We start from the raw sequence: 24349 nt of genomic DNA on the forward strand, positions 1-24349 counted from the left end.
GCCATAACTGCAGTGGGCGTATGCGAAGCAGGCCCAGCTGGAGTACTGAAGATGCCGAGGCCATGAGGCCCAGCATTTTCTGAAAACTTTTAAGCGGGACTATAGAGCCGTGGCGAAAGGATTTCGCGGCGCGCTGAATGTCCAGTTCTCACTCTGGCGACAGACGTGCTGTCATAGACAGCGAGTCCCGCACTGTTCCCAGAAAAGAGATTTTCTGGCTGGGAAACAGCGAACTCTTCGCCCAATTGACTGTGAGACCCAGATCCTCGAGATGCTCGAGTAATGTGGTTCTGTGTTTGATGAGCTCTGAATGTGATCGAGCTAGAATCAGCCAATCGTCCAAGTAGTTCAAAACTCGCATGCCCTGAAGTCTCAGGGGTGCGGGGGCCGCATCAATGCACTTCGTAAATGTACGGGGTGCTAGGGATAGGCCGAATGGTAGGACTGTGTGTTGATATGCCTGGCCCTCAAAGGCAAATCTCAAGAATCGCCTGTGACGTGACGCTATTTGTATTTGGAAATAGCCGTTTTTCAGATCTATTGACATAAACCAGTCTCCCTGGCGCACTTGCGCGAGGATTTTCCTGGTTGTCAGCATTCTGAACTGGCGCTTCATAAGCACTCTGTTCAGCTGTCGGAGATCTGGAATGGGTCTGAGACCCCCGTCTTTTTTCGGTACCAGAAAATATCTGCTGTATAGCCCCCCTTCGCTCTGAGCCTGAGATAAAGGTTCTATGCCCCCTTTGCTCAGCAGTTTCGCTAGTCACATTGTTTGGAACTGAACGAGCGAGAAGTTTCGGTGGAGTCTGACGCGGCGAGACTTAAACACCGTGGGTCTTAGCTGACTGTATGTGTGTTGGTTACGTTTTACAGAAAACGTGGCACATGCAGTGTGTAGTGTTTGTGGGCACTGGGTTGTGGGCACATTCAATACATTTAATGCACAATGACATGAGTCGATCTCATTTGTGCGAGCCCTGCACTGTGGCGGGCTCTGTTTGTGTGTAGAAATGAACACTGGGCTGTGGGCATTTTTATTACACTCATAACACCATCGGCTGTGGCCGGAATACCAGAAAATACACTGCTTATATGATTTTTCTGGGTCGCCGTGGAAAGCAGGTCATGGTACCGGCTTGTTTACTGCAAAATACACTGGAACAGTCGCATTTTCTTGGAACTGAACGAGCGAAAAGTTTCGGTGCAAGTCTGGCGAGACTAAATTTTATCTGCTGCGAGACCTGGGATCGAACACGTTCTCCCGTGCGAAGGCTTTGGGTTTCGCCACTGAGCCACAGGGGGAAACGACAAAAGCTTAAAATAGCTCGAGCAGATAAGAGAGCGTCATCACAGTTTGTGTGTGTTGGCGTTTGTTTGCAGGCGTGCGTGTTATACAACAGGCTCATTGCTGCAATGTTGACATTTTCAGCCGCTCAAACTAAGAGGAGCTGAGAAATGTTTGAGAAATGGAGATTGGTCCGGCCTCAGCGGGACCAAAACACACTCTTTCGTCATTTCGCCAGTGACGCATGTCCACGGGGGGCGGGGTAGCTTTCTTGTAACGTAAAGTAAGCTAGCCGTGCAGCGGTTTTGATGCTGGCCCGTTTCCCTGACGACTCGCGGGCAGAGGGGGGGAGGTCCACAGAGCTCGCCCAGTCCTCACTGTCCGACGCCAGAGCAGCTGGCCTTCTCTACAGATGCAGCTATCTCGTCGTCATTAATGTCCATCAGCGAGCGACTCGAGTGAAGCTGGTGAAGCTGGCGGGCGAACTGGCGAGCTATCACGGGCTGGAGAAGGCTCGGGGCTGATTCGTCGACCTCAATGGCCGTCTGCCGCCGCTGTCCGTCGGTGAGGGACTCGAGCGATGCCTTTGACGGGCAGGAGAAGGTTTGGGGCCGCACTGGGCACGGCGCTTTTACGGCGCGGCGCTACAGCGGGCTGAAGTGCAGGCTCTGAGAATGATGCCAGGCGAGTCCTCAAATTCACCATCGGCAGTAGCTCACAGTGAGGTTATCCGCCGTCGACGAGAGCGAGAGCCGCATGATCCTCACCCAGGCAGGAAACGCAGATGACATGGCGATCCTCTTCACTGAGTGTGGCTCGGCACGAGCCGCAGGATCTATGCATCTTGAAAAAGACGCAGCTCTTTTAGGAGAGGGAGAGAGACAGTGAAAAAATGTGTGTTGCAGCGGCGAACACACACACACACTTGCAGAAAAGGATATAACGCCGGAAAGCGTAGCAGGTACGGCGACTAAAGGCGGCGATGCCACAGACACTCCAGACTCAAGGCTCGTCCCGCTGTGTGCTTTTTCTCAGACAGCGTGGCTTCTCACTCCGGATCCAGCGATGCGGTGATGCTTCGCTGAAGAGATGAAAATCAGTTGTACCCTAATCGAGCTATGTTTATAGGGCGAGACCACGCCCTTTCTGGCGGGACGTGACGAAATGGCCGCGAAATGCCCCCATTGGATATGTGTCACGCAGAGCCTCTCTCGATAGGCTGCTGCTGTTGCCGCAGGGCAGCCAATACGCGCGCATCCGTCTTGCCTATGTCTGCATGCTGCTGCACAGCGTTTTACATTAATTCAAAATTAAGGATATTTTTTGGCTTCAATATCTCGTGGAAAAAAGGTTTTCCCCATAGCGTAAGATATTACGCAGTACGAGAGATACTCTCGTAAGAGAAACTATGGGTCAACGGGTACCATCAACTGTTTGGTTACCAAAATTCTTCTAAATATCTTCTTTTATGTTCATCACAGGTTTGGAAGAACATGAGGGTGAGTAAATGATAACAGATTTTTCATTTTTGGGTGAACTATCCCTTTAAGAAAGGGGTGTGAATGGGTTTAGTTTGATACAGTGTATTTTTGTAAGATTTACACACACAAAAAATCATATTAAAATATTACAAATTAGTATATAGTAATCAGAATTATAGTAATATAGTATAGCCTACTTACATAAACATTGTTCAATTGAATTATATAAGACATGTTTGAAAGAAACATTTTCCCTGTTAGGTTTGAAAGGTAGGCTGCAAAGTCCTAATATAAATGTAGCCATTAATTAACAAAACTGAAGAAAAAAGGAATGTTTTGTGTAATTGAATGTGCCTGTTTTTTTTCAGAAGGCCTTAAGAGGCCATTCATTATTGTCTTGCTTTCCCGATTTAATAAGATGTTTTCTAGAGATTTCCTTTTATAAATGGGTTCTCCTATTTTTTTCTTGGTCTGGAGGTATATATATATATATATATATATGCAATATTATATAGGCCTTCTGAGTTTTATTTATTTTACTTGTTTTATTTATTTTGCCAGCCAGCTTGCGTGGCGTATTTTTCAGCCTAATATCTTATGCCCAGACTTTCTGTATATTATTTAACTAACAGCGGTAACGGGTTTCAGTCATGCACATGGTAGTCTTAAAATATTACACGCTTTGTGGCCATTTACTATTTAACCTTAACCTGTATTTAATGTTATGTGAGCAAATATTGTAATTGAAATTAAATCCTAACATTAGGCTATGATGACCTGGATGAGTGAAAATACCAGGGACACAGACAGTTTCTAACACTTTTATTCAAGTTTAAATGTTAAGTTATTACATACAAAGTGCATATATTTCCCCCCAAAACAGGATTGCATGCATTATAGACTTTTCAATTTAAAAAGGCATTTTGTATACTACACACTGAATACGTTTCTTTTCTCTTTTTCCTTGTTCTCATAGAAGATCATAAAACATAGGACAAAAAAGGTCAGAATTACAAAAAAATATTCTATCTACCAAATTGAAAAACAGAGGTGTTGATAACTGACATATTCTCACATTTTTGCATCATGTGAGAGATCTTCTAAGGCTGTTGTGTTCAATCAAGAGGCAATGAATTCCCAAATCCTGATGTAGATCCTCATGCAAGTCCTGATGTAGAGAACCAGTCAAGTAGAAAGAAGCTCAGCAAGCCAGTGGCCATGCCAACATACGTCAGTTGAGGGATGGATACTGATGAGGTCACTATGTATACATAGGGGGAAAAATCAACATCAAATCACATCATCATACTGAAACATTAAGAAACATAACTATTTAGATAAGGTTCATATTGTGTTTATTAAAATGAGGTGTTGGTAAAGAGAATTCTTACATCTAGCGGGCACAAGGCCACCTGCTGGAAAAATAACAGAGAATAAATATTTAAATCAGTAACTTTAGTTATTTGTATATATATATATATATATATATATATATATATATATATATATATATATATATATATTATTTCTGAAGTTTATATGTAAATATAGGATGATTCTTTGTACCGTTGTCAACTCTGGTTGTGATTGGTCCTGAGGTGACAGTGGCTACATCATTAGAGATGTTCTCTGGAGAGTCTACATCTCTTACTTCTCTCTTCTTTTGGCATCTCTACAAAACACACATATACAGAGGTCTGATAATATCCACACACAACCATAATCACCAAAAACAACCAAAAAAAGTCGAACCAAACAAAATCTAAATAAAAAAATACAAAAAAATGTAAATAATTAATAAATTACATGATGGCATCATAAATGATTAATTACCGGAAGCAAGGAGGCACAAGTGGAGTTCTCACAGAGTCGGGTAACACAATGCAGGAAGAAAGTGGAGATGGTCATGTTCTTATGTTCCACAAAGCGGAAAGCCTCAAAAGAGAAGCGACCTTCTTGGGATATCCCATTCAAGTCGATTACTGTCTGGGGATCACGAGTACACCTATAAACAACAATAGATGTGGTTCTTACAAGAGAATTGTCTTCTTAAACGCTCTCTTTTTTTAATAAATGACTCACCCAACAAAAAGATCATATGAGGTGCTGCTGACTGGATATGGGTTTGTAGTGGCATAGCAACGGTCCAGCAACACATTGAACCTTACAATACACAATAAGACAAAGAATTAGATTTGATTGATCTATAAAGGTATAACCAGCTGTGTTCATTTTCAGATTTATACATTCAAGAGTTACTGTGCTGTCATTGTTGACTGACTATTGATATAAACTTTAATTGAAATAAAGCTGAAATAAAACCAAATATAAATATTAGGTGAAACACTTAAACTTAAAAACCTCAAACAAAAATGTAAAATGTTGAATAACATTGAATAAGTTTTTTTAACTAGTTAAGTTATTAGCTATTACTAAAACTGAAATAAAAATAAATTGAGGTAAAAAGGTAAATATTTGAAAAAACAAAACAATGACAATCACAAACCAAAATTAACTTTGAACTGAAAATATTAAAAGCTAATTAAAAATATGAATAAATTAGTAGCATAAGTAGCCTAAATACAATAATAGTATATAAATAATTCTAAACTAACACTGGAGAGTTGAATTCTTACTTGTTTGTGAGATTTGTTGCCTTGACCTTCACATATATGCGAGTTTTCAACATCAGCCCAGATCCTGGTATCTGGAGTCTGGTAGTATAGTTGACATTCTAATGTCCAAAAGAAAGGGAGGATGTCAAGAAAGTTGCATTTACTAACTCAAGTGTTAGTGTAATTTCATGAAAAGATCCTTACACTGAAAAGACTCATGCTTAGAGTACTGATGAAGGTGCCATTGTTGTCCTTAACAGCTAGACTCACTCCTGACCTGTTGGCATGAAGACATGCTTTTGTCATGAAAGTTGCAGCACAGAAACCTCAACATAGAAACAGTTTCTTGCAATATATACTCACACGCTGAGCTCAGTGTTGTTGATCAAATACTGGAGCGGATACATACATGAAAACTGGTACATCAGTTGTTGCCTGTAAGTGATTGTGCTAATGCTGGGATCCCAGGCATTGATTAATCCAGAGATATTAACGGACTGGACTTGGGAGAACTCTGAGAAGTATCCTGTGCCCAATTGATTTGTGATCTAACCAACAAACAAGCCACACACACACATACATTTTAGAAATCTGTGGCATTCAAAGTTTAAAAATTGATTGCTTTTAAGTGAAAAATGCTCTTACGTTCATATTGTTGCCACAAAGGTTGAGCGCATCCTGAGAGATTGAGGTGTTGAACATCAAGACGGGAGGATTGACAGACCAGTCTGCTACTCCACGGCAGGCTGGGATGTTAAACTTACCATTGAGGGCCATTAGAGATTCGTTGTATCCCCCAAAATACATTGGACACAGTAAAACTTTTAAAAACATCTGATTGGTTCCACAAGTCACTGTCATATCAGCGTTTTCTGAAAGATTTTAAAAATACACAGTAAATATTGTTGCTCAAGATTCTGTCTCGATTCTGTGTTCATTTTCTACAAAATCATTTTGTTTTCTAGTGAAAATATCAAAGTATCCTTAAAACAAGTTACATGTATTTGAGAAGTATAATTGTCTAAGATCATTTTAATTGTATAAGATTAAAAAGAAAATAAGAAATGTCTTCTAAAACAAGACATTTGTATCTTTTATTTATAATTTTATTTTTTTCTACCTTACCAGCTGGTTTTGAAAAAAACAACAACGTTTTGATTTGCTAGTGGAGTAAGAATAAACTTAACTCAAGATATATAGTACCTGTCAAAAACATAAAAATTTGTTAATGTTTTTGAAAGAAGTCTCTTATGCTCACCATAGTGTCATTTCTTTAATAAAAAAAAATACAGTTAAAACAGTAAGATTGCGAAATATTATTATTATATTCAATAAATGCAGCCTGGGTGAGAATGAGAGAAAACGTATAATGTTTCCAAACTTTTGACATGTACTGTATATATGGTCTGAAACATTTTTATATCACGCAATTTTGCTTCTCAATTAAACATTTAGGCATTTTTAACTTAAATCAGGCAATTTTGCTTCTCAATTAAACTTTTAGGCATTTTTAACGTATATCTAGATAATATTTACTGGAAAACAAGACAAATCATCATCAAAATCATCATCAATAAGATTTCTACCCTGCATACAGAAAGAGTAATAAACGACTGACCTGCCGGTTTGTACGAGGGGCTATTAAGGCATGCTTGGAGACCCTGAACCTGACCTTCACACTGTAGAAGAACGCCAGCAAGACACAATAACTGGAGCAGCCTGATCATCCTGAGACAAACTGAAGAAGACAAACCATTAGAAAATATACACAAACCAAAACAGCAAATACTTCTTTCAGACATTTTTCATCTATATAAAAATAAGATTTTAAATAAAAGTGTTCTCACATCACATTTGAAAGAATAAAAGAGATGTTACCTTTAGGATGCACAGAATCTTAATGAGTAACTTCACCTTCCTTTCTTCCAGATTCTTCCAGATTCAGTATTTATACAGAGGGAAAGGGTGTGAGAGAAAAATTGACAAAGAAGAGAATATGAGACTCTCCAGTGATCTTTTCACTGATAGCTATTCAGATCTAGTAACTAAGTTTACAAAACAATTTTGTCATCAGTATTGCTGACTGAACAGATAGTTCTAGGGCAACAACTGAAACTGACACATGGAAATTAAAGAATGTCAATTTATCCTATTCAATCGAGCCACCCAAATCATTCAAAAGCTCAATATAACAATACCAATTCAGGGTTATATGCTTATTTTATTGACATTTGCAACTGCAATGATCTCCTCAGACAGCATGAAGAATGTGTCATTTTACATTTTCATTTTCCTGTTAATGTTTGACATATTATAATTAATATTCATACAACCCCAATTAATTAACCTCATATAATTAAAAGGAAAGGTGACCTGACACAGTGGTAAACATTCCTCTGTCCCAACTTTTTTGGAGTGTATAACATCCATTAAAATCAAAATTTGTTTATGTACAAAATGCAATTAATTTGGGCAGTGAAAACATTTGATTTTTTTGTGTACATTTGTCATTTAAATAAAGGTTAAAGATACATTTTACGTTTTAAGCCTTGATTTTATTACATTTTACAATGTGCCCCAGATTTTCTGAATTTGGGGTTGTATTAAAATTATTTGTTAAAAATGATTTCCATTACACGAGAGAAGATGTTAAAACTTCATGCTGATTTGTACTCGGCTTTCGCCAAGATAAGCACCAACTAAGACATAGCTTTACAGTAGCCTATGCTTCTCCATCCATTTACGCTTCTTTCCATATGGTGATGTAAATCTCCTTCTGTCTAGTGTTAACACGCGTCAGCACACACAACGGCTGCAACCACAGTGCGGTCCCCCCATGACAACCGTCTGGATTGAGCTGAGTAGGGGACATCTCTAGGGTCTTCAAGTGGGCACCTTCCGTCCTCAGTGTTTCGTCGACGAGCCCACGACACCTCAAGAGGGCTCGACAGTGACTCTGGCGTCCCAGAGTCACCCCCCTCCGTCCCCCACTCAACTCAGCCCAGCTTACTGACCTCTACATCCCTCCTGCTGCTGAGACCTAACCACAATCTCACAATCTCTCTGCAACCCAACCATACGCGCCAACCCGTTTGACTAAGGCTGTCGAGCCCCACTGGTGCGTTAATATGCAGTTTCAGTGGCAACGGTTCCGTATGGGATACCACCTACCGCAAAACACAATATCTGCCCAATCACCCGTCATTCACGCAATATACAAAGGAACGTAATGACTGTAAATACTATACAACCTATACAAATAAACCAACAGACTCTTCAAGTTTTCAAGTATTCTACGAAACCGTAGCATGGCGGCCTGTACACAGCCAGCTAGAATCTTTCCGTCTCAACCACAGCCAGTTGCTGCTCCTTTCTGCTGCTTCAGATAAGTTCTTTACTGTGCGACGCAACTCTTGGCCACTGAATCCGACGTCTCTGAGGAACCGGGTTGTAGAGTGTGCCACAAAACCTTGACAACCCACTTCAACTGGATAAACCTGGACTCTCCATCCTCGCTGTTCTGCTTCAGTGGCCAGATGAGCATACCGCAGTTTCTTCCTCTCATATGCCTCATCTAACGCATCCTCCCATGGCACTGTTAACTCTATCAGTTGAACAATGCGTGCTGATCCAGACCACAAAACAATATCTTCCAGTCCCTAGCAGCTTCCAGTTGTCCTGGGCGAGAATTGGTGTTAGCACCTTTTCTTGGTGGTTGCTCGCCTGGGCGAAGGAATATTGTCTTCTGCGTGTAATGTTTTGCTAGAACAGGCGGCAACGTATTGGTCATACTACGCTTGCCTTCCAATGCTAAAGCCAAACATCACATTACTTGGTCATGGCGCCAAGTAAACCGACCTTGGCTAAGAGCCACCTTACATCCTGTCAAAATGTGCCTTAATGTGGCAGGTTATGAACACAAAGGACAAGAGGGATCCTCTCCTACCCAGGGGTTTAGGTTCTGTGATGGGAGAACATCATATGTTGACCTAATAAGGAAACTGATCCTACCCTCTTCCATTGACCAAAGGTCTTGCCAGCCCATTTTGCGTTGTTCCACACTCTCCCATCTGATCCACTCTCCCTGCTTGGCCTGGGAAATGGCCTTTATACATCTCATTCTCTCCTCCTGCTTTCACACCTCGTTGACTACCAGCTTCCTCCTTTGAGCTGGGCCTGCCTTGTGCCATTTAGGAGGAGCTAAACTGAGCCCAAAACCCCCTCTTCCATGCTGTACCTGTCCCACGATATCCCCAATTTGAAGGTCAGCCTTTGCCTCTACTACAGATTTCTTTGCTGACCACTTTCTACCAGTTTTTACCACAGGGGCTGCCTCCCTTACACATTTGTTGCGTGACTCTGCTAAAGTCATTTCCAGTCTGACCTTGGCACACTTAAACTCCTCGGTTAAAGCAGAGACTGGCAGCTACAATACTCCTTTACTATAAAGTCCCACTCTGCTGAGGCAGCGTGGAACTCCCAACCATTTCCTGATGTATGAACTTATTAACGCTTCCAGCTTATCCACTGTTGTCAAAGAAACCTCGTACACAGTCAGTGGCCACAGCAACCTCGGCAGTAGACCAAACCGAAAGCACCAGCGTTTTAGTTTGCCTGGTAGAGTACAGCTGTAAATGCTCTTCAACCCTTCCACTGCTTGTCGTCTAACTTCTCCCACTCGAACTGTGTCCTTTTGATCCCCATCGTACCACCTCCCAAGACTCTTCACTGGCTTCTCAGAAACTGTTGGTATTGCCTAACCATTAATGAAGAATGTTTTATCTACTGCCTTTCCTTTAACTATCGAGATGCTCCTTGATTAAGAGGGCTTAAATTGCATTCGTGCCCATACGATATTATCTGTTAACTTCCCGAATAACCGATTAGTGCAGGCTACTGTTGTTGTCATGTCATCCATGTATGCTCTGATTGGTGGTAATCGCATCCCAGAAGCCAAGCGCTCTCCTCCTACTACCCATCTTGTATGATTCAATCACCCTAATGATAACTTCCATTGCCATGGTAAAAGCCAGTGGAGAAATGGTGCATCCTGCCATTATTCCAACCTCTAAGCATTGCCATGCGGTGCTGAATTTTGGAGTTGAGAAACTAAATTGCAAATCTCCAAAATAGGCTTTCACTAAATTTGTTATTGACATTGGTACTCTAAAAAAATCAAATGCTGCCCAAAGAAGCTCATGTGGCACTGAACCATATGCATTATGGAATGTCCAGGAATGTCACATGGAGCTCCTTCCTCTCCTTTTTAGCTGATTGAATTCGTAGCCAGATAACATTGATGTGTTCTAAGCATCCTGAGAACCCTGGAATGCCCGCTTTTTGAACTGAAGTGTCAATGAAGCCATTCTTTAATAGGTAGGTTGACAATCTCTGAGCAATAATGCTGAAGAAAATCTTACCTTCGAAGTTTAATAGTGAAATAGGACGAAACTGACTGATGCTTGTAGCATCTTTTTCTTTAGGTATAAAGACTCCACCTGCTCGGCGCATGCTCTAGGTACAACCTGCTTTTCCCATGCCACTTTTATCAATTTCCACAGAATTCGTAGAACTCCTGAACCAGTCTTGTACACTCTGTACGGAACTCCATTAGGTCCTGGAGATGATGAAGCCCTTGCCTTTCTCACAACCTGCTCTATCTCTTTCCACTTAGGTGCACAGACCTTCATTTGGTATTCTGGTGGATTGATAGGGGGGATATCTGACGGAATTGACATAGGCTCAATTATAATTCAATTTAGTTTTAAATTTACATTTTAAATTAATTTACTCACCTTGACGTCATTTCAAAACCCGTATGAAAAAATTAATGACGGGGAGGGTGAATGACGTCCCGGGTCGCTGAAGACTCGAGGTACGTTTAAGTGTAAAAAGACCATATTTTGGAAAAAAAATGTTTTGTTTGTTAATTTGTTTGGTTTGGTCTATAATATGAAAGTAAATAGTAACTAATTTTTTCCCTTCAAAATATCAGGGTGACATTCAGGGAGAGTAAATGATGACACCTTTTTTAAATTCATTTTTGGTTGAACTATCCTTTTAACAAATGAAATAAGAGTATGTTGATATAATAAATATTTGATATTAGATATAGTGTATTATATGAAAACTGGCCTCACTATTTTTAAATGTGTTTCCCACTCAATTCACAATGGAATTATGTTTTTAGAGTTGTAGATAATGTTTGACGGGTGTAGTCACTTTGTCGCCAGGTAGGGTGTTAAAGAAAGGTGTTGGTCAAGGTATTTTAGAGGTAGAGTTTCTCTTTATGAATATTGACACTAATGCTATACATCATAGTTAAACACTTATTTTAACAAAAAGCTGGCCATGCACCGTTTCCTTTCTCAGGTCAGCAAACACGTACAGGACATTCTCTTGATGAAACCAAGCACCTTTTCAAAGATTCTTACAGGACATAAAAAAGGGAATTCCTCTTGTAAGGCAGAGGCAGAACAAAGATTCTCAAAGACTTTCTCCAAAATAGTTACAAAATGCCACTTTTGGCATTCAACATTTAGTACATCACACTTTTTTTTATTTATAAATGTATAAAAAAGGGGTATTTCATTCATAGAGGAAATGGAACTTATAATTAATTTCCAGATATTGGGTTTTTTGGTTAACCTGTGAGTGTTCAGTGTATAGTTTTTAGTGTAGTGTAAATGGTGATTTCAAACCTTATTTTGTTGTTTATTATGACATGGAAAGATTGCATGCTTGTCTACCCTTTAGCTTTATCCAGGTCAGGTACAAATGCTATTGTGAATACAATATCGTTTTCTAATTGACCTCTCTTTTGTTGAAAATATCACATCCCAGAGGATTTGAAATGATCAACCTCTTTGCTTTGTCTGGTGCACAAGGGTGTGTCGATTTTCTGTGCTTTCTGTTTAAGCTGAACTCATCACACCCTCTATACAATACCTGCATCCCTTTTTAAAGACTTTTAGTTTCCACTTTCACATATTGTTTTCAGTGTATGTAGACTGGTTGTCTTACTAACATAATGTACAGTACACTATTGACGATTGTGATGTCATAATACTCAGTCAGAGTACTGTACATGATGTTAGTAAGACCCTGTCAGGTCTCTGGTCTCTGACTGACAGGGTTTTCCACAAATATGCCACCGTGTGGACACTTGTTGATGTGGCATCTTTTACAATGAAGCTATACTGCAGTGCAATATGGAGCAGCTGTTGCCAACTCAATAAGAAATGTATAGCCTAATAATAAAATCAAATAATTATTATTAATAAAAGCTATCAAATATAGCCGAATAAATAAATTGAAGTGCAATATGAGGTTAATACAGGTTTTGTGGGACAACAAGTTGCACGTAATATTATTAATCATTAATTTCTATATTCATTAATTAAGTTGATCCGAAACGTTTTGGTTTTATTTTATTTTTTTATTGCAGAGAATGGGAACATAAAACAAAAAATAACCATACATCACATAATATCAACCACAACAATAATAAAGGAGACAACAGCAAAAAAAGAGAAATAAAAATAAATAAAAGAATGAAAGACAAAAAATTAGATGTGAAAAAATGAGCAAATGTTCACATGATGAGATCAAAGGCAGAGCAAATCCTAACAGTCCTAGCTTTCTTATTAGATACTGAAATCACATTTAAATAATTTTCCATTTATTTTAAGAAGACAGAAAAGACAGGTTAACAATTTGAAAATTAGCATTCGTGAATGTAAAATTTGCTTAGAAAAAATTAATAAACAAAACAGATATTTTCATTTTTGGGGTCTGAGTCCAAATACCCAAAGATAATGTTTCGTAAGCCTGACAAAATCTTACACTTGACAAATATACCAATATCATTTCAAAGCTTCTGAGTGTAGTGACACGACCAAATAATTGAACCACTGTTTCAATATAATTCAACCAAAAAGAGCTTGATATCTCAATGTCAGCTTTAAATATTTGTAGCGATACATTTCTTAACTGGGTAGTACCTGTGTATGAGCTTAAAAAGACATTTCTTTCACTTTATTTGTGAGAAGAATTTCTGCAGTAAAGACCCGATTTTTTCCAAATAAGGTTAACAAACAAATTATTCCAAAAGTAAATAGGTGGAACAGAAAACAAATCCTTAAGAAATAAACATCTTATTTGATAGGTTTTCAGCTTTCGACATTTGACCAACAGGAGTAGGCCTACTATCACAATGTTTAGGAAAGGATGCAGTAGATAGCCTACTGGGGAGGAGTAATTACAGTTTTTAAAAGCATGCATAAACCCAAGGGAATAGCTCCAAATTCTTTTGACGTCACGTGTGTGAGAGCATTTGCTGGAAAACACCAGTAGCCTAAACAAAAAGGCTAGGTAGGTGTCTCAAATTTATGTAGGCCTAGGCAATTCTTCATTTCGAAGGCGGCGTCCTCCGGAGAACAGTCGGAACAGAAGCTAACCATTATAAAATTAACCGTTATTCCTATTCAAGCGTAAATTGTTGTAATTTATTAATGACTTTGTAATGGTGGTGGTCAGTTTACGGAAATGAAGCAGATCAATGACGGATGCGGCCGACATGCAACACCCGGAGGACGCAGCCTTCGAAATTAGACATTGCTCATACACATTAACGTTATAGTGTTTCAGTAACCGAAAATGTTAGATAACTGCACCGCTGGCGTATAGAAAAAGACCTTACCTGAGGAGGTATCCCATAGCGTAACAACAGCGCCACCCCCTGCCAGTAACGTTAAGCTCTTGCGTTCTCAAATATCGTGTTAAGAAGTGTTTCGTTGTACTTGTAAGGATATTATCAAAAATAGTTTTCTTTTATTACTCACAGGGTTTTTTTGCGACCGTAGTCTGTTTTTTAGAAATTCGAAACAAAGACGACACTGGAGTAAAATTCCGTTACAGGGAACTAGCCTATGTTTTACCCTGTGGGCTGTTTTCGATTAATCACTTGCTTTAAAAACAGTGTCTGTCTGTTCTCTTCTTATTTTATTTTTTATATATTTTCTTCATCGTTCACCATGGCCAATACGTTAGATTTTCATTGCCATTCCATTTTGACTGGATTTCAGATTAGTGCAAAACTTCTCTGAATCACATGGGAATGTTCTGGAACTCCATGGATCGATACTTTATTATATTTCTGAACATTGGGTTGTGTTATAGGCTGAATTCTGCAGGCATATTCTCCATCTCTGAATGCGTCAGCGACCGCGCGATTTGATTGGCTGCTGCGCTCGTTCCATCAGGTTCTGGACTGTTCTCTCAGGAAGTCTTAAAGCGCGTTACCGCACAGTAGCGCCCTACAGCACAGCTTGCTCTCTCTCACACACACACAGACAGTTCTGCTGCAGAGAGATCGTGCGCATTTCGAGCTGCGACACAGCAAGTGATTGACAGAGTCAGCGTTTTATCTGGTGAGAATTATCACGATTACTATTATGCATCAAAAGTAAACGAGTTTGGGATTATAATTATATATAAACTATTTTACACTTGCTAATGCTTGTCAAGATATAACGTTAGCAAAATGGATCACCAATTTTAATCGCCCATATTATCTTGATTTGCACCCGATTTGCATACTAAACCATGGCCGTGGAATGTTCTAGAGCTGTAATAATTCATGACATTTGTACGTCCTCGCGGTGTTGAGTAGCCTACGTGCGCGCGTGCTAGATGATTCCAGAAAACACTCCCATTTCTTCCAATTCCGATTGCTCACTGTAATCTTGAATGTTGCATAATAGTGTTGCGCAAACGAGGAAACTAAACCTTGACTTTCCCTCAGGTGTAGTCAGTTATCCTAAAGGGATAACTTAGGTCACTCAAAACAGAAAATTAAATTTTTTCAAAAGGAGATGAAAGTAAATGGTTCTCAGGCTGTTATTCCGTCTGACAAATTTAGTGTACAATATATAAGAAGAAAAAAAGTCAGGTAATGGAACGAAATTAGTCAATGATAATGTGATTTACTTGGAAAGTAAAATAAAATCATCAGTAATGAAACAGAATGAATGATCAAACTATTGTGAAGTGCTTTCCTCAGCTCTGTTTGAGTTTGACGTCGCATCCTTTAACACCGTGACAGCTGATATGCTCTGTGGTTCATGCAGGCCACGGGAGGATCTTATGTCTTGTGAGCCAGAAAAGCTTTTGAGTGAACAGTCACAACGTTAAATATATTTTAGCTATGAATAGGATATAAACAAAACGTATATCCCTTATTTGGAAGGCTTGAGTTAAATGCCTAAAATGTTTCATAATGAATATTAACCCTTGCCATAATGTCTGTTTGCTGCCAGCAGAAACCATGTCAAAAGGACCAGCAGTTGGCATTGACCTAGGGACCACCTACTCCTGTGTGGGGGTCTTTCAGCATGGCAAAGTTGAAATCATTGCCAATGACCAGGGCAACAGGACCACACCAAGTTATGTAGCATTCACAGACACAGAGAGACTGATTGGAGATGCTGCCAAAAATCAAGTAGCAATGAACCCCACCAATACAGTCTTTGGTAAGTGATTTGATGGATGCTATACATTTGAGGTTTTTTTATATTGACTGATTTTGAATAATTAATTGTGCATGCATTTTCCTGCAATTTTACAGTTAGATTTAACTTTAAAAACACAGCAAAAAAAATAAATAAATAACACAGTTAAATGCAATTGTAAGCAAATCTCAAAATGAGAATCAATTTGTTATATTGTACATTATAACGGTGTGATGCCTTTATTAATTTAATTAATTTAGGCAAAATTTTATCCATTTTTGCCATTCATCTTTTTTTTTGCCATAACATATTTGTCGGCTTATTTATCTGAAAATAACCATCAGCTTAGGGATCAGCAAGAATTATAATAGCTGTGCATCCCTGTGCTGACATTACGTTTTTTTCATGTTTTCAAAAATTGTTATATAAGGATACAATGAAGTTGCTAAGATTGTTGCCATATTTGCTTCTCTAGATGCAAAAAGGCTTATTGGACGGAGGTTTGATGACACTGTTGTACAGTCAGACATGAAGCATTGGCCATTCACTGTTATAAATGACAACACACGCCCCAAAGTTCAAGTTGAATACAAAGGGGAGACCAAGGCCTTTTACCCAGAGGAGATTTCTTCCATGGTGCTTACAAAGATGAAGGAAATTGCAGAGGCATACCTTGGAAAAGTAGGTTTCTGTCAAATACCTTGCCCTCATACTCAGCATACTGAAAAAAATAGACAATCATTCTATACAAACACCGGTATTTGTAGTAATGGTGTTGAGAATGTTGCTGTATTAGGTCTAAAGAGGTTGACATATTTAACCTGTCAAATGGCAATATATTAGAGAATGAAGGCCTGTGTGAACAACATACTGTATCTTAAACATTTGTGGAGAAAAGTGCCTTCTGATTTAGTGGATGACTTCAGTAAAAATAATCAAAACTTTGCACAATGTTACATTTCACAAAAGGCATGAATCTGTTTTTGCAGACCATCACAAATGCTGTTGTCACGGTACCTGCTTACTTCAATGACTCTCAGCGCCAGGCCACAAAGGATGCTGGGACTATCTCTGGTCTCAATGTTCTAAGAATTATCAATGAACCGACTGCTGCTGCCATTGCCTATGGCCTGGACAAGAAAGTAAGATTGTTACTTTTAAAATATTGCAATATTAAAGTGTGCATATTATGCTTATTTACAAGTTCATCATTTTATTTTTGGGGATCTTTAGGAATACATTTACATGATTTAAAAAACAACAACAATAAAACAAACAACATTTTTTACATTCTGTACATTCCTGCACCACCTTTTGTCACCATCTGCCTGATGGCGTTCTAGTTCCTGTCTCTTTAAAGCCCTCCTTCTGAAACACCCAGTCTACTCTGATTGGTCAGCTGACCCAGTCTGCTGTGATTGGGCAACCGCTGGTCAGAAACGTCCTTACCATAATAACTACCATTTGTCTTGGACTTTGTTCTTTGTAACTGTACAAATCATGCACAAATTACATGCACGAATAGCTATTTTACACTTAAAGACAGTAATTTTGAAATAAAACTGATTTATTTTTCCTATACCAGGTTGGCTCTGAGAGAAATGTCTTGATCTTCGATCTTGGTGGTGGCACTTTTGATGTGTCCATTCTTACCATTGAGGATGGCATCTTTGAGGTCAAGTCTACAGCCGGAGACACTCACCTTGGGGGAGAAGACTTCGACAATCGCATGGTCAACCATTTCATCTCGGAGTTCAAGCGCAAGTACAAAAAAGACATCAGCGACAACAAAAGGGCTGTACGTCGGCTGCGCACAGCATGCGAGAGGGCGAAACGCACTTTGTCATCCAGCACTCAGGCCAGTATTGAGATTGACTCTCTTTATGAGGGAATCGACTTCTACACTTCCATCACCAGGGCTCGTTTTGAAGAGCTCAATGCCGATCTTTTCCGTGGCACGTTGGATCCGGTAGAGAAATCCCTTCGTGATGCTAAAATGGACAAGTCACAGGTTCATGAGATTGTCCTTGTCGGAGGGTCCACCCGTATCCCAAAGATCCAAAAGCTCCTGCAGGATTTTTTTAATGGGAAGGAACTGAACAAGAGCATCAATCCGGATGAGGCTGTTGCATATGGAGCAGGTAATCAAAATGGACTTCATTCTGAATGTCCTATTTTTTCGTGAATCTCTTTTGAATTATAGACATATTTCTTCTTTTACAGCTGTCCAGGCAGCCATTTTGTCTGGAGACAAGTCTGAGAATGTCCAAGACCTGTTGCTCTTGGACGTTACCCCTCTGTCCTTGGGAATTGAGACAGCTGGTGGCGTTATGACCATCCTGATCAAACGTAACACTACCATCCCAACCAAACAAACACAGACGTTCACCACCTACTCTGACAATCAGCCTGGCGTCCTCATTCAGGTGAGCAACACCTGATGTACATTGATTTTGTCCATAGTTTCTTGCAAAGTTTCATGTTTAATTGAATTCTTCTAGGTGTACGAGGGTGAGAGAGCCATGACTAAGGACAATAACTTGCTCGGAAAGTTCGAGCTGACAGGCATCCCTCCTGCTCCTCGTGGTGTCCCCCAGATTGAAGTAACCTTTGATATTGATGCCAATGGCATCATGAATGTCTCCGCTGTAGACAAGAGCACCGGCAAGGAGAACAAGATCACCATCACAAATGACAAAGGTAGCAGAACTCTTGACTTCCTGAGTGTCTCTTAATGTGCAGTTACATTAGTGGAATTGCTGCAAAAGCAAAAGTTCTATTGTAGGGCTGCTCCCTCATATTCGACTAATAGTTAGTCGACTAGAAGAGGCTTACTTGACCAAAAATGTTATTAGTCGGTTAGTCGCAGAAAAAACAAAAAACTTTGTGCCTATGTCATGCAGTCCCTTAGGGACAGGTCGTTAGGAAATCCAAACGTTCGCCTATCATCTGTCAACCTCAAATATGGCTTATCATTTGAAACGTAAGTAGCAACTTTACATGGCCGCTCACTCTAATGTTAACCTAAAATGTCCGGTATTATTATGCGCAAATCCCAGTGTTCATGCAGAGTGTGGAAGCTTAAGTATAACGCGCTTACTGCACAATATGGAGGCTCCGCTGCTTTGCATTTTTTCTGATAATAGAGGGAACAATTTAAAATAATCTGTCATTTTTGGTCATACAGATAAGAGTAACTGTATTGCATTCGAAACTGTCAAGGGTCTACTTTTATTTGCGTAAACTCACAATAACAAGAAATTTGCTGTGTTATATATAGGCAATCAAAGGCTCATTATAATAAGTTTTATATGGCCTATTAATATATACGTGCGATTAGTCGACTAATCTCTTAAATGAACGACTACTAGTTGAAGGCAGCCTTAATCTATTTTCAGTTGTGTAGAGATGTATGAAGCACTGCTCACACAGAATAGACTCGCACATCTACCAGCTTTCTGTTGGTTAAGACTTTAAAATGAGCTAAATCTGTGAGGGGAACTTTTTCGCCCTCACGCAAAACTCTTATTGGAATGACTGGATTTCTCCCGTGAAATGACATAGAGCAACGGTACATGTGACCGTACCTACTATTTATTATTTGAAACCTAATCAGTGGTTCCAACTCTTCTAGGACGTCTAAGCAAGGAGGACATTGAGCGCATGGTGCAGGAAGCTGAGAAGTACAAGTCTGAGGATGATGTTCAAAGAGAAAAGGTTTCTGCTAAGAATGGCCTAGAGTCCTATGCCTTCAACATGAAATCCACTGTTGAAGATGAGAAACTCAAAGGCAAGATTAGTGAAGAGGACAAGCAGAAGATCCTCGACAAGTGCAATGAGGTCATAAGCTGGCTGGACAAAAACCAGGTATGGTACTCAACTTTTGTCTCTGAGGTCTTTATGCATCCATAGAACTTACTTCATCTTATAATTTCTGTATAGACCGCTGAGAAGGAGGAGTTTGAGCATCAGCAGAAGGAGCTAGAGAAGGTGTGCAACCCTATCATCACAAAGCTGTACCAGAGCGCTGGTGGGATGCCTGGTGGGATGCCAGAGGGCATGCCTGGAGGCTTCCCAGGAGCTGGTGGTGCCCCTGGTGGAGGTGGATCCTCTGGACCGACCATTGAGGAAGTTGATTAAATCATTCTGAGAAATGATTTCACTGTGTGGAGCACCTTACTGTGTTGTTTCAGATCACTTTATAAGCCATTGTATTCTCTTTTGCATGTTTCAGTGATTTAAACATCTCAAAGCTTTAATTTGGTCCAGTTGTGTGTTGTGTAATTCGTGAGAATTTATTACCAGTTTTCTTTGTAGCTGTTGATATAAACATCTCAGCTTTAATTTGGACCAGCTGTGAGTTTTTGTTTAACTCATGCGCATTTAGAACCAGTTTTATTTGTAGCTGTTTCGAGCAGCATGTTTTTGTTCATGTGTTAAATTTGTGTTAAAAATGCTGCTGTAAATGCATCACATCCTGTTGTGTCTAACACTTCTGACAATAAAGGATTTGCTGTTCACAAAGTCAATGCGGTGTGTTCTCAGTTCTTCCTTAAAGACTTTACAAAATGTATGAAATAAAGTCAACTCTAAACTGATAAAATATACCATTGTTCAACATTTTGGGGTCAGTAAGATTTGTTTTTTAAATGTAATACTTTTATTCTGCAAGGATGCATTTGTCGGTGTGGGTTTTGTGTCTTGTTCCTTGTTCTTGTCTGTCACGTGATTCCCTGTTTGTCATGTGATCCTGCCATGTGTCTTGTCATTTGTTAATTGTCTGATCATTGTTCACAGGTGTTCCTTGTCTTGTAATGAGTCAGTGTATTTAAGCCCTCATGTTGCCCTGGGTCTTTGTCATGGATTGAATGTTACGTGTGAATTTTTCTTGTCCAGGTTGCCTGTCGTTGTTCAAAATATGGACCCAGCAGTCCGTCTCTTTTGCCTCAGCCAAGGTGACCGCCCGATTAAGAAGTATGTGGAAGAATTTTGCAAGCTCTGTCATGGGGTGAGTTTTAATGACAATGTCTTAAAGGACATGTTCCTCTATGGCCTTACTGACCTCCTGGAATACCTTTTGCCTGGAGGCAAGATCCCCTCAGCCTGATATTCACGTCAGTTCTGCAGAGCCTGAGCTGCTTCACGTCAGTCCTGCCGAGCTTGCACTTCACGTCAGTCCTGCCGAACTTCATGTCAGACCTGCCGAGCCTGAGTTCATTCACGCCATGCCTAATCCTCACGTCATGCCTGATCTTCACGTCACACCTGGCCAGCCTGATCTTTGTCATGTCTGATCTTCATTCCATGCCTGTTCAGCCTGATCTTCACGACATGCCTGTTCAGCCTGATCTTCACGTCACGCCCCACGGCCTAGGTCCGTCATTGCAATGCCCTGGTCCTGTTCCCCTGCACGGACCTGGCCCTCCATCCCTCCCCAAGACCACGTCCGCTTCACCACCCTCCTGAACTATTGTGTTTTTTGTTTTGATGGGCATCGGTAGCCGCCCATAAAGGGAGGTGGGAGGGAGGTGGGGGGGGGGGGGGGGGGGGTTATGGGGGCTATGTCACGGTGTGGGTTTTGTGTCTTGTTCCCTGTTCTTGTCTGTCACATGATTCCCTCTCTGTCATGTGATCCTACCATGTGTCTTTTCATTTGTTAATTGTCTGATCATTGTTCACAGGCGTTCCTTGTCTTGTAATTAGTCAGTGTATTTAAGCCCTCATCTTAAATGGTTAGTTCACCCAAAAATGAAACTTCTGTCTGTATTTACTCACCCTCATGTTGTTCCAACCCCGTAAGACCTTCGTTCATCTTCGGAACACAAAATTAAGATATTTTTGATAAAATGTGAGAGCTGGCCATTTCTCCATACTCCTCCATAGGCTTCTTCAGGGATTGAACTTGCCGGCCTCAAAGTTATTAAAGACATCGTTAAAATAGTCCAAGTGAATACAGTGGCTCAATCTTAATTTTATCAAGCGACGAGAACACTTTTTGTGCGCAAAACCTTCAAAAATAGCGACTTTATTTCAACTATTCATTTCCTTCTCTCTGGGCCTCGAGTCAGGTTACTAGTTTAACAGCGTACGCTTCTGTTGTTGTACGTCACACGCATCACACACGACCAGCGTCAGCCTACGTGTGACGTAGCTCTACGCAATTAGTTTAACTGACTAGAGGCCCAAAGAGAAGGAAATGAATAGTTGAAATAAAGTCGTTATTTACGTTTGTTTTTGCGCTCAAAAAGTATTCTCGTCGCTTGATAAACTTAAGATTGAGCCACTGTAGTCACTTGGACTATTTTAACAATGTCTTTAATAACTTTTCGAGGCCGGCAAGTTTCAATCCCTGAAGAAGCCTATGGACTAGTATGGAGGAGTGATCCAGCTCTCAGATTTCATCAAAAATATCTCAATTCGTGTTCCGAAGATTGGAACAACGTGAGGGTGAGTAAATACTGACAGAATTTTCATTTTTGGGTGAACTATCCCTTTAAGCCCTGGGTCTTTGTTGTGGATTGAATGTTTCTTGTCCAGGTTGCTTGTTGTTGTTCCAGTTTCTGTTTCATGCCTTGCCATGCCTTTGTTTTGTGTTTTGACTAGTGTTTCTATTAAAGTTGCGTTTGGGTTCTCACCAGCTTGCTTCCAGTGAATTCAATAGTTACAGCATTAAATTGAGCAAAAATGACAGTAAAGACATGTATAACGTTACAAAAGATTTCTATTTCAAATAAATGTATTTTTTTAAAACTTTCTATTCATTAAAGAATCCAGAAAATGTCACGTTTTCCACCAAAATATTAAACAGCACAACTGTTTTCAACTTTGTTAATGATAAATATTTCTTGAGCAGCAAATCATCAAATTGGAATGATTTCTGAAGGATCACACTTTGCCATCACATGCCAAGTTCAGACAATTGCATTATACATATTTTACAATAGTACTGTTTTACTTTTTTTTTTCAAAAACATTAAAAATCTTACCAACTTTTGAATAGTGCAGATTAAATTATAAAATAAATTCGACTTCAATTAATGATCTACACTTCACAATAAAAAGCCTTTAATTCTACAATTTTCTTTTTTCATTTATTTTCCAAACCTAAATATTTATAAAGTCTTATATTTTAATACCAACCTAAATATTTATAATATCTTATATTTTAATACCAACCTAAATAATACCTGCCCATTATACATTATATGTATTGGAAATTAGATTATGTATGTACATAAAATCAACTGAACATTTGTATTAGTCATTTATTAGTTTGTATTCTGCGATTTTAAAATAAACAATAAATGACAGGTCTAAAAGGAAGGGGTCAGGGATGATGGTTCACATTCAAACTGAATGGTTCGAATAGCAGATCTAGGATGAGAAGCATCAGCGTGACATTGGGCCTCTTGGCTCTTGCATCCGGTAAGCACACATATAGAAGATCCCTGCAGAGAAAGACCAGGAATGATAAGCAACATAATCCTTAAAAATTACTGAGAGACATTAACCATACGTTTATGATGCAACATTTCAGGTTTTTTTTGTATTAATGTTTGTTCTATAAAGAAACATCCCACAGAAAATATTGGTGAGTGTTTTTAAAAACAAACACTAGATGTCTATGGGACGCCTAATGAATGTCTATTTTGAATTGCACTTATACTGCACAATTTTAAATGTGCACTTTTATACACATTTTTCTGTAGTAATATGCTCTCAATAAAACTGTTACTATGTTAATCACACGCTTTGTCTAGTGTACCTGAAAAGAATGTGAGCACCACAGAAACCCAACCCATTATGTAGGACCAAGAGAACCGCCAGTTCCCATATCGTTTTCCATAGTAGTTGACTGTCATGCCAGTGTAGACAGCCATGGCCAGCAACACAAAGATGCCTGGAAGGTACAGCCACAAAATCCAATTCAGGTTCGCAAATAAACTGTGACTTCAGATACATTTTAGGAATAAATAAAACATTCTTACATGAGATGAAATAGAGAATTCCTGCAGAAAAAGTTTTGTCAAAGGTGCTTAAGGGGGAGTAATTGATGAAAGCCATGACACCAATGATGATGCCAAAGAAGCAAGCTAGGATAGCCAGGATCATGAAGGCCCGGGTCGCATCCCAGTATGCTGTTCCAAAATCAACCAGAGACTAGTCAGTACATAAGTACCTTGTACAACATCCTAATGATTACATTTTAGTCCATGATGTGATGGTCTCACCGATGCTGTCTGTGTGCGTCATGCATTTTCCAGGCACACAGTAGCGCCACAGACCCTGATGCATGTAACTGCTCGACTGGCGGTACTGCATCCAGTAGTCGGTGGCGGTGGAGATCACCAGGAGAATATTCCCTACTCCTGCACAAAACAATCCACCTCCCATAAAGCTGTACATCTTGCACCTACAAACACACTGACAAAAAAACGAGTCAATGCTAAAATGAAT

General features: G+C 39.7%; 3 protein-coding genes across 7 annotated transcripts; 1 reads left to right on the plus strand and 2 right to left on the minus strand.

The window, feature by feature from the left end:
- Positions 1 to 3573: 3573 nt before the first annotated feature.
- Positions 3574 to 7501, minus strand: LOC143716276 (zona pellucida-like domain-containing protein 1). 4 transcript variants are annotated; one of them, XM_077208656.1, is made up of 11 exons: positions 7260 to 7501; positions 7000 to 7119; positions 6027 to 6253; positions 5745 to 5929; positions 5586 to 5658; positions 5403 to 5500; positions 4849 to 4929; positions 4600 to 4771; positions 4333 to 4438; positions 4158 to 4178; positions 3574 to 4027 (listed from the first exon to the last, which is right to left on the minus strand). In XM_077208656.1, the coding sequence occupies exons 2-11, from the start codon at positions 7106 to 7108 to the stop codon at positions 3924 to 3926; spliced, it is 1176 nt and encodes a 391-aa protein (XP_077064771.1). In that variant the 5' UTR covers positions 7109 to 7119; positions 7260 to 7501; the 3' UTR covers positions 3574 to 3923. The 4 variants fall into 4 exon arrangements, with proteins under 4 accessions (XP_077064771.1, XP_077064770.1, XP_077064769.1 ...); XM_077208655.1 differs by having other exon boundaries at positions 4158 to 4181; positions 7260 to 7313; XM_077208654.1 differs by having other exon boundaries at positions 7000 to 7304.
- Positions 7502 to 13752: 6251 nt separating this feature from the next.
- On the plus strand, positions 13753 to 20421 carry hspa8b (heat shock protein family A (Hsp70) member 8b). Of its 2 annotated transcripts, none has more exons than XM_077208657.1 (9): positions 13753 to 14812; positions 15704 to 15913; positions 16368 to 16573; positions 16882 to 17034; positions 17478 to 18033; positions 18116 to 18318; positions 18394 to 18592; positions 19527 to 19759; positions 19835 to 20421. In XM_077208657.1, the coding sequence occupies exons 2-9, from the start codon at positions 15709 to 15711 to the stop codon at positions 20030 to 20032; spliced, it is 1953 nt and encodes a 650-aa protein (XP_077064772.1). In that variant the 5' UTR covers positions 13753 to 14812; positions 15704 to 15708; the 3' UTR covers positions 20033 to 20421. The 2 variants fall into 2 exon arrangements, with proteins under 2 accessions (XP_077064772.1, XP_077064774.1); XM_077208659.1 differs by having other exon boundaries at positions 14127 to 14812; positions 15701 to 15913.
- A 2790-nt stretch (positions 20422 to 23211) lies between these two features.
- On the minus strand, positions 23212 to 24298 carry lim2.3 (lens intrinsic membrane protein 2.3). Its single transcript, XM_077207429.1, has 4 exons — positions 24124 to 24298; positions 23881 to 24030; positions 23658 to 23792; positions 23212 to 23340 (listed from the first exon to the last, which is right to left on the minus strand). The coding sequence occupies exons 1-4, from the start codon at positions 24296 to 24298 to the stop codon at positions 23282 to 23284; spliced, it is 519 nt and encodes a 172-aa protein (XP_077063544.1). The 3' UTR covers positions 23212 to 23281.
- Positions 24299 to 24349: the final 51 nt, after the last annotated feature.

Source organism: Siphateles boraxobius, unplaced genomic scaffold, assembly GCF_051911475.1.
Source record: "Siphateles boraxobius isolate OS27281-9 unplaced genomic scaffold, OSU_SipBor_1 6, whole genome shotgun sequence".
Lineage (NCBI taxonomy): Eukaryota > Metazoa > Chordata > Actinopteri > Cypriniformes > Leuciscidae > Siphateles > Siphateles boraxobius.